Genomic DNA, 10,343 nt, shown 5'->3' on the forward strand with positions numbered 1-10,343 from the left:
CACACCAGCAGGGCGCCGTTTGTCTTTCAGTCGGATCTTGTCATCTGTTTATACTTGAAGAGATTATCGCCAGTGAAGGGTGCTCGCGCTGTTATGGTTTTCTGGGTTTCAGAGCCCTTTGTTTCTCGGTTATTTTCCTGCTCTCCTGTCCTGTATGCTGAGGACTCTCTGCAGTGCTATGTTTGAGTTCCTTTCGCTTGCTTCTCCTGTGCCTGCTGTAGACTTGGTGTGTGGTGACCTGGACTCCTGACTTAGCACAAATAAACAGCCTCTCCTCGCAGTGAGGCGATGGCCTCTCAGGTAACCCTGCTGGGCCTAGTGCCCCTCAAAGATGGCCGGAGAGCCCGTGCCGCCCTCTGCTGGTCGAGAGGCGCCAATGCAAGCCACCCTCCTGCAGCCAGAGCCAGGGGCCTGGCCTTGACCAGAGCCAGGAAGGACAAGCAGGGGGCGGGGCACGCTGTCTGCAAGAAGGCCCGGGATGAAGGGTGCGCATGGATGCCGACGGACCATTCCAATCCAGAAGTGCCCGTGCGTGACTGCGGATTTACACACACAGACGCGCACACGCACACCCACACACCTACCCTCCTCCGCCCTCTCCACTCCCCCCCCTCCCCCCCCCCCACACACACAGGCACACATACACGGGAGCACAAGTTCCGCTATCAAATGAGTGGCCACCTCTAGGAGATTCACTGTGGCTCTTTTCCTTGTGGCTTGTCCCCGTCCCACCCGGGCCTGTCTAAATATGCATTGTCGCCTCTTCAACCCAGAGAACGCGATGCCGCCCCGCAAGGCAGGGAGACGGAGCCCCGCGGGCTCCTCGGGCACCTGCCCCATCTCCCCAGTCCTCCCCAAGCCCCGGGAATCGCTTCGGCGGGCCAGTGGCGCCCTCTACTGGTCTTGGAGCGCCAATGCAAGCCTCCCCCCCCACCCCGCACTCACCACCCGCACCCGCACCCCATTCCGCAACCTTCTCTGGGGAAGGCAGAGCCAGGTGTCTGGACCTCCCAGGTGTGGGTAGACCCGAGGGGTGGGGGAAGGTCCAGCCAGGGGCGTTATCTGCGAGAAGCCAACTGTAGGACACTACACCCATACCCATTAGCGGTCACCTCCCTTTCTCAGTGCCCCTGCCTGTCCTCCGGCCCTAGCCCCTCCCGGTCACTGAGCACTCATCAAAGCGATGGAGCCAGTGTGGCGACTGTGAAGTTGTTCTTTGGGGCAGTAGTCACAAAGCTAATGAAACGGAGTCCTTGTAGGGTGGTGAAGGGAAGGGCCCTCAAGAACTCTGGAGGGCTGATCTGAGTCAGCCCTCCAACTGTTGAAGCGCAGGTGAGGAGAGCCCAAGGTCATTCAGCCATTCATTCCAGAAGAAGTGATGGACGCCTCGCTCAGACTCAGCTCCGCGGGGCCCCACTGACACAAATGCAATAAAAATAAATAAATAAATAAGTAAGCACACAACTGTGGTATGTGCTCCATTGTTCACCCAATTTGTTGGCAAGTATCTCTATTTTCCCCCTGTTACAGGTTTGTCCCGGCGAGCATCAGGGCTTTCATTTCCCTTCAGTACAGCATCATTATCTTCCTCATCTTCACCCTGTCCTGTTTTTCTTTCTTCTGAAGGAGGTGGTGATTCCTTTGCTAGCTTTAGCACCATGTTTTCGAGATATTCTGGCAAACTTTTGAACTGCTGTTTGGCTGGCTGGAAGAAGTGAGGGCTTCTCCGTGCTAACAGTCTCAGGGCTCTCCAACCATAATTTGGATTGTTCACAACCTTATATTCCTTTTCAATCATGCTTTCCGGGTCTGCCTGTTCAATGGCTTCTTCAAAGAATTCCTCCAAAGTTGGCATGTAGCCTCTTGAGTCTGATTTACAAGCTTCCATATTATCCGGGCAGAGATCCCAAAGGCTTGTTAACGCCTCCTTTCCCTTCAGAGTCTTTTTGTTGGGCCCTTTCCCCAGGAAGTCCTCTGGTGCTGTTCTCTTTCGTACTGCTCTCCTCGGCTTAGTATCTGATGTTCTTTCCTTCACAAAACTTGGGCAGCCTTCATTTTTCCACGAGTTCCAGTTTTCTTCAGTGTTTAATATATGCTCTACCATCTTTGAAAATCTCTCTCCATCGGGTGGGTTTTCAGAGAGCAGTTGATAAACTGATTTTGTAGTACCCTCAATCCAGAGTGACTGCTCATCAGTTAAAACATCCTTTGAACTTTTGGATTTCACCTGTCCCTTGAGATGTTGGAATAAAATGAGATACTGCAGTAGAATGTGCCGGCGAAAGTGACTGTCACTCAGTTGTAAACCCAGCAACTTCTCACTTGTTAAAAATTTTGCAACATATACATGTGCTCCTCCTGTTTTTAATTCTCCCATCTTTTTTCCTGAGGCCTGAGTGTCATCTAATTTGTAATTCTTGAAAATAGCCAGGACCTCTTCTGAGGACTTGAGGAAAGTTTTCCATGAAATCTTCTCATAGCATTGCACAGGGTTCCTGAAGTAATCCTGAAGTGACCAGAATTTTCGATACAGGCTGTAATCCATTGGAATGGAGCAAGTTGTTGGAGCTTCGTCATCGCCCATTTCACCTTCGTCTACGTCCATTCCTTCTTCTCTGTCTTCAGCGTGCTTCTGACCCAAGGTGCTTTCCTGCTCATTGGTATTGAAAACGGTGACATTTTCCAGATTAAACTGACTCTGCAAGTTAAGACCGGATCTCTCAGATAAAGGGAAAAGCCTGGCCAAAAAGAGTTGAATTCGTGCACGCAAAACTGCGTGCTGGGATTTTGATAATCTTCTTAAGAGATCATTGCACACACGTAGTAAATAATTTTTCCCAGCAGAATAGAATGTATTTGATCTCCAAGTAGCAACATTTCTTTCCACAAACGTGAATATTGTGTCACACTGATCCAAAGGGAGACATTCCAAAACGTCTCCCAACAACACAGCAGGTGTAGATGCGGTGCAAATACCTTCAGTTACTCCCCCAACAGCAAAAGAAATAGCAGCTAGAACATTTTCACACGATGAGTGACTTATAATTTCTTCTTGCAGAACACCTCTGAGAGCTTGGTCAAGGGCACATTTTCTTTCATCTTCAGTTCCAGGTAACTGGCCGAAGGTATTCAACAATGGCTTGATATGTTTGTTGTTCAGGGCTTCTCTGGCAGACTTCGTGAACCGCGTCCGCGCTTCGGGCACACTGAAGCGTGGCCGTGTAGGAGACATCTTCTCGGCCGCGCGTGTCGGTGGGGTCGAAGCCCAGCAGGTCCAGGGGTTCCCAAACGTGTGGACGGATTCGGCGAAGAAGAAATGACACGGACACAGCGTTCAGTTGGTCAGCAGCCTAGCCACGTGCCAGCCAGGTGCTCCAGCGGCTTCTATGTCCCGGGATCGGTGCTTGGCGAGATCTCTCCCCTGAAAGCTGTCTTGGGAGGACGAGGACGACGACCAAGACAACAAGCCTAGGGCTGAGAAGCTCTGCAAAGAAGACGCTGCTTTCTTTTATAGCCCAGAGCGTGGTGGGAGGAGCCAAATCACACCCGCTCCACCAATCAGCCGCCTCCTGGACTGACAGCGTCACCGGTTGGGCGTCAAGTTTAAGGTGGGGGTGCACATGTTCCAAGCTAGGCCCCGCGCGGCTCGCCCCTTCAGGTGGCATTCCCCGAAAGGACCTCAAGGAAAGGTACTGCTGAATGTGGCTGCGCCTGGTATTTATTCCGCGTAAGGAATGGGCGGGGCGAGGGTGTGTGTAGGGGGGTGGGGGGGTGGGGGGAGGGGGTAAGTGGGTAGACCGGAGACGCAGACACACCGAATGCAGCTGGCCTTGGAGGTCATGGGAGGCAGGGGCTGAGGCTGAAGTTGATGTGAATACAATGTGTATGGTTTTGTATATTAGCTCTGCGCCCAGGACGCCAGAGGCCACCAGCAGTCAAACAGCCCCAGCAGAGAGTGCTGGTGTAGATGTCTGTGGATCTGTCCCTGTTCCTCAGTCTACGTTGTTCTCTATATTCCACAAGTGGGTGAGCTCATGAGGTATTCATTTTGCTCTGACTGGCTAACTTCACTTAGCATAATGCTCTCCAGTTCCATCCATGCTGGCAAGAATTCCTTCTCTTTTTTTTTTTTTTTTTACCTTTTTACTGCAGCGTAGTATTCCATTATGTAGATGTACCACAGTTGTGTGTGTGTGTGTATGTGATATTAGGGTTTGGCCCCGCCCTGGGGGGACCCAGGTGCCAACGGCACCTTGAGGGCTTCCTGTGTGGTGGGAGCAGGGCCACCTTGTAGGTTACATTAATCCATTTCTGGAAGAGGAAACTGAGGCTGAGGCAGGTGAAATTAATTTGCATAAGCGGGTCAGTTATCAGGGAGACCGGAAGCTGGAGGTGGAGAAGGTGAGGGCCATGGCGAGGGTACCCTTGTGAACAGGGTGAAGAGTGGGAGCCCAGGGAGAAAAGCCATCTGTCTGCACTCAAACAGCTTAGCCCCACCGAGGGAGGGCATGACTAGTCCGAGTCTGTGGGGCCCTGCGTAGCTGGGTCTGAGCGAGGCTTCCATAACTTCTTCCTGAATGAATGGCTGAATGACCTTGTGCTCACCAAAACGGGCGGGTGGGACTTGGTCTCTGGCGGGGACCCGGCCACACACAGAGAGAGGGTGGGTCCAGCAGATGGCCTGGCCGGGACTTGGTCTCTGGCTGTCGATCAGAGTGATTGGCGGCGGGACTTTTTTAATTTAATTTAATTTAATAATTTTATTTTATTTTTTTATTTTAACTTATATATTTTATTTATTTTATTTTATTTTACTTTAATTTTATTTTATTTATTTAACTTTTTTATTTTATTTTATTTTATTTCATTTCATTTCATTTCATTTCATTTCATTTCATTTCATTTCATTTCATTTCATTTCATTTCATTTCATTTCATTTTATAATTATATTTTCCTGGCCCGGACTAGTCTCTGGTTGTGGATCAGAGTGATTTGGGTTGATCCGGGGCGAGGCCAAAAACCAAATAAATGTTGACAGAATACTTTTTATTTTATTTCTTTCTTTATACCAATAGCTACAGGCCAGCACCACCCCACTGTCTGCCCAGGCCCAGCCCCAGCCCCAGCCCCAGCCCCAGCCCCAGCCCCAGCCCCAGCCCCAGCCCCAGCCCCAGCCGCAGCCCTCCTCTGGCTCCAGGCAACGCAATGGCAGCAACAGCCAAAGCCCAACAGCCACGCAGACATCGACTGGGGGAAGATGGCGGAGCAGTGGCTGCAGGAGAAGGAGGCTGCGCGGCGGAAACAAAAGCAGCGGCTGACACCTCGGCCACCCCCGGCCCTAGGAATGAAAGCACCCATGTCTATTGCTGGCGATGCCACCCCGCTCTTGGACAAGATGGATCAGTAGGGGCCCTGCTCCCAGGACTCTGGTTACCTCTGAGGCCGGGAGATGCTCAAAGTATTGTGCGTGACTGCGGCCATTGTCCTACTCATTTTCAAAAAAACAAAACAAAACAAAAACTTGCTAAAAAAATAAAAATAATAAAAATAAACCTCCTAAAAGAACACTTTGATCCAGACTTTCAATGCGACGCCCTCTGCTGTTTGAGAAGCGCAGATGCAACCCCCCAACCCCTCACATGCCCCTCACCCCCCGCTGCAACCTCCTCTAAAATAAAGTAAAATAAAATAATAAATAAAATAAAATAAAATAAAAAAATAAAGCCCCGCCGCCAATCACTCTGATCGACAACCAGATACACAAAAGCAGACACATTTTATTCTCATCCACTTCAGCCTCTGCCTCCCATGACCTCCAAGGCACCCTTCCTTCGGTGTGTTTGTGTCTCCGGTCTCCCCCCTCCTTCCCACCCCGCCCCTCCCTTTGAGGAATGAACAGGGGGCATCTCAGCCACTTTCAGGAGAACGGGAGACGGAGAGAGTGGGGGAGAGAGGGAGAGAGGGAGACAGTGATGTGAGAGAATCAGGGATCGGTTGCCTCCCACAGCACCCTGCCCAGAGCCAGGACAGAATCTGGTATTTGCACCCACGTATGCGCCCTTGCCCGGGGATCCCTGACCCGGAATGGAGCCCTCAGCTTTCCATGGCCTGACGCCACCTCTCTCACCTACTGAGCCACACCAGCAGGGCGCCGTTTGTCTTTCAGTCGGATCTTGTCATCTGTTTATACTTGAAGAGATTATCGCCAGTGAAGGGTGCTCGCGCTGTTATGGTTTTCTGGGTTTCAGAGCCCTTTGTTTCTCGGTTATTTTCCTGCTCTCCTGTCCTGTATGCTGAGGACTCTCTGCAGTGCTATGTTTGAGTTCCTTTCGCTTGCTTCTCCTGTGCCTGCTGTAGACTTGGTGTGTGGTGACCTGGACTCCTGACTTAGCACAAATAAACAGCCTCTCCTCGCAGTGAGGCGATGGCCTCTCAGGTAACCCTGCTGGGCCTAGTGCCCCTCAAAGATGGCCGGAGAGCCCGTGCCGCCCTCTGCTGGTCGAGAGGCGCCAATGCAAGCCACCCTCCTGCAGCCAGAGCCAGGGGCCTGGCCTTGACCAGAGCCAGGAAGGACAAGCAGGGGGCGGGGCACGCTGTCTGCAAGAAGGCCCGGGATGAAGGGTGCGCATGGATGCCGACGGACCATTCCAATCCAGAAGTGCCCGTGCGTGACTGCGGATTTACACACACAGACGCGCACACGCACACCCACACACCTACCCTCCTCCGCCCTCTCCACTCCCCCCCCTCCCCCCCCCCCACACACACAGGCACACATACACGGGAGCACAAGTTCCGCTATCAAATGAGTGGCCACCTCTAGGAGATTCACTGTGGCTCTTTTCCTTGTGGCTTGTCCCCGTCCCACCCGGGCCTGTCTAAATATGCATTGTCGCCTCTTCAACCCAGAGAACGCGATGCCGCCCCGCAAGGCAGGGAGACGGAGCCCCGCGGGCTCCTCGGGCACCTGCCCCATCTCCCCAGTCCTCCCCAAGCCCCGGGAATCGCTTCGGCGGGCCAGTGGCGCCCTCTACTGGTCTTGGAGCGCCAATGCAAGCCTCCCCCCCCACCCCGCACTCACCACCCGCACCCGCACCCCATTCCGCAACCTTCTCTGGGGAAGGCAGAGCCAGGTGTCTGGACCTCCCAGGTGTGGGTAGACCCGAGGGGTGGGGGAAGGTCCAGCCAGGGGCGTTATCTGCGAGAAGCCAACTGTAGGACACTACACCCATACCCATTAGCGGTCACCTCCCTTTCTCAGTGCCCCTGCCTGTCCTCCGGCCCTAGCCCCTCCCGGTCACTGAGCACTCATCAAAGCGATGGAGCCAGTGTGGCGACTGTGAAGTTGTTCTTTGGGGCAGTAGTCACAAAGCTAATGAAACGGAGTCCTTGTAGGGTGGTGAAGGGAAGGGCCCTCAAGAACTCTGGAGGGCTGATCTGAGTCAGCCCTCCAACTGTTGAAGCGCAGGTGAGGAGAGCCCAAGGTCATTCAGCCATTCATTCCAGAAGAAGTGATGGACGCCTCGCTCAGACTCAGCTCCGCGGGGCCCCACTGACACAAATGCAATAAAAATAAATAAATAAATAAGTAAGCACACAACTGTGGTATGTGCTCCATTGTTCACCCGATTTGTTGGCAAGTATCTCTATTTTCCCCCTGTTACAGGTTTGTCCCGGCGAGCATCAGGGCTTTCATTTCCCTTCAGTACAGCATCATTATCTTCCTCATCTTCACCCTGTCCTGTTTTTCTTTCTTCTGAAGGAGGTGGTGATTCCTTTGCTAGCTTTAGCACCATGTTTTCGAGATATTCTGGCAAACTTTTGAACTGCTGTTTGGCTGGCTGGAAGAAGTGAGGGCTTCTCCGTGCTAACAGTCTCAGGGCTCTCCAACCATAATTTGGATTGTTCACAACCTTATATTCCTTTTCAATCATGCTTTCCGGGTCTGCCTGTTCAATGGCTTCTTCAAAGAATTCCTCCAAAGTTGGCATGTAGCCTCTTGAGTCTGATTTACAAGCTTCCATATTATCCGGGCAGAGATCCCAAAGGCTTGTTAACGCCTCCTTTCCCTTCAGAGTCTTTTTGTTGGGCCCTTTCCCCAGGAAGTCCTCTGGTGCTGTTCTCTTTCGTACTGCTCTCCTCGGCTTAGTATCTGATGTTCTTTCCTTCACAAAACTTGGGCAGCCTTCATTTTTCCACGAGTTCCAGTTTTCTTCAGTGTTTAATATATGCTCTACCATCTTTGAAAATCTCTCTCCATCGGGTGGGTTTTCAGAGAGCAGTTGATAAACTGATTTTGTAGTACCCTCAATCCAGAGTGACTGCTCATCAGTTAAAACATCCTTTGAACTTTTGGATTTCACCTGTCCCTTGAGATGTTGGAATAAAATGAGATACTGCAGTAGAATGTGCCGGCGAAAGTGACTGTCACTCAGTTGTAAACCCAGCAACTTCTCACTTGTTAAAAATTTTGCAACATATACATGTGCTCCTCCTGTTTTTAATTCTCCCATCTTTTTTCCTGAGGCCTGAGTGTCATCTAATTTGTAATTCTTGAAAACGGCCAGGACCTCTTCTGAGGACTTGAGGAAAGTTTTCCATGAAATCTTCTCATAGCATTGCACAGGGTTCCTGAAGTAATCCTGAAGTGACCAGAATTTTCGATACAGGCTGTAATCCATTGGAATGGAGCAAGTTGTTGGAGCTTCGTCATCGCCCATTTCACCTTCGTCTACGTCCATTCCTTCTTCTCTGTCTTCAGCGTGCTTCTGACCCAAGGTGCTTTCCTGCTCATTGGTATTGAAAACGGTGACATTTTCCAGATTAAACTGACTCTGCAAGTTAAGACCGGATCTCTCAGATAAAGGGAAAAGCCTGGCCAAAAAGAGTTGAATTCGTGCACGCAAAACTGCGTGCTGGGATTTTGATAATCTTCTTAAGAGATCATTGCACACACGTAGTAAATAATTTTTCCCAGCAGAATAGAATGTATTTGATCTCCAAGTAGCAACATTTCTTTCCACAAACGTGAATATTGTGTCACACTGATCCAAAGGGAGACATTCCAAAACGTCTCCCAACAACACAGCAGGTGTAGATGCGGTGCAAATACCTTCAGTTACTCCCCCAACAGCAAGAGAAATAACAGCTAGAACATTTTCACACGATGAGTGACTTATAATTTCTTCTTGCAGAACACCTCTGAGAGCTTGGTCAAGGGCACATTTTCTTTCATCTTCAGTTCCAGGTAACTGGCCGAAGGTATTCAACAATGGCTTGATATGTTTGTTGTTCAGGGCTTCTCTGGCAGACTTCGTGAACCGCGTCCGCGCTTCGGGTACACTGAAGCGTGGCCGTGCAGGAGACATCTTCTCGGCCGCGCGTGTTGGTGGGGTCGAAGCCCAGCAGGCCCAGGGGTTCCCAAACTGCGGACGGATTCGGCGAAGAAGAAATGACACGGACACAGCGTTCAGTTGGTCAGCAGCCTAGCCAGGTGCTAGCCAGGTGCTCCAGCGGCTTCTATGTCCCAGGACCGGGTCTTGGGAGGACGAGGGCGACGACCAAGACAACAAGCCTAGGGCTGAGAAGCTCTGCAAAGAAGATGCTGCTTTCTTTTATAGCCCAGAGCTCGGTGGGAGGAGCCAAATCAGACGCCCGCTCCACCAATCAGCCGCCCCCAGGACTGACAGCGTCACCGGTTGGAATCGCCTATGCAAGCCACCCTCCCTCAGCCACCTCCGGGGAAGGCAGAGGCTGGTTCCCAGCCTGGAGCATGAGCGCCCCCACCCTAAACTTGACGCCCAACCGGTGTCCTGGGGGCGGCTGATTGGTCGAGCGGGCGGCTGATTTGGCTCCTCCCACCACGCTCTGGGGCTATAAAAAACGGGGCCTTCCTTCTTTGCAGACCTTTTCAGCCCTGGGCTGGTCGTCCTCGTTCTCCAAGGGAGCTTTCAGGGGAGAGATCTCGCCAAGACCCGGTCCGGCTGCGGGAGCTCCTGGCTAGAGCCTGGCTACGCGGCTGATCCACTGAACGCGCTGTCTCCGGGTCATTTCTTCTTGGCCGACGCCGTCCACACCTTTGGGAGCCCCTGGACGTGGACCCCAACATCTGGGGCCCCAACAGGAACAGCTCCGGCGCCCCGCGGGAAGTGACGGACCGGACCGGAGTGCTTACCCGCGGGCTCCTCCGAGCCCATTCCGTGCCCGCCACGGCCGACAAAATGAACAGGACTCTGGACTGTATCATTGAGCTGAACCGGAGCCAGCGGGGCGGCCGCGAGTGAGCCCGGTCTGCGGGCCCATCCGGAACCGGGCGGCCCTCGGTGGCGGCGCCGCTGGGAAC

General features: G+C 52.3%; 2 protein-coding genes across 2 annotated transcripts; both read right to left on the reverse strand.

Moving 5' to 3' along the window:
- Positions 1-1,175: 1,175 nt before the first annotated feature.
- Positions 1,176-3,232, reverse strand: LOC308534994 (THO complex subunit 1-like; the record flags this gene model as incomplete). Its single annotated transcript, XM_081113714.1, is given in 3 exon segments — positions 1,176-1,318; positions 1,466-1,519; positions 1,522-3,232. Coding segments are annotated over 3 exon segments (1,908 nt in total).
- A 4,080-nt stretch (positions 3,233-7,312) lies between these two features.
- Positions 7,313-9,369, reverse strand: LOC308534995 (THO complex subunit 1-like; the record flags this gene model as incomplete). Its single annotated transcript, XM_081113715.1, is given in 3 exon segments — positions 7,313-7,455; positions 7,603-7,656; positions 7,659-9,369. Coding segments are annotated over 3 exon segments (1,908 nt in total).
- Between the last annotated feature and the right edge of the window lie 974 nt (positions 9,370-10,343).

Source organism: Myotis nattereri (assembly GCF_964212035.1).
Source record: "Myotis nattereri genome assembly, chromosome: 19".
NCBI classification, from domain to species: Eukaryota; Metazoa; Chordata; class Mammalia; order Chiroptera; family Vespertilionidae; genus Myotis; species Myotis nattereri.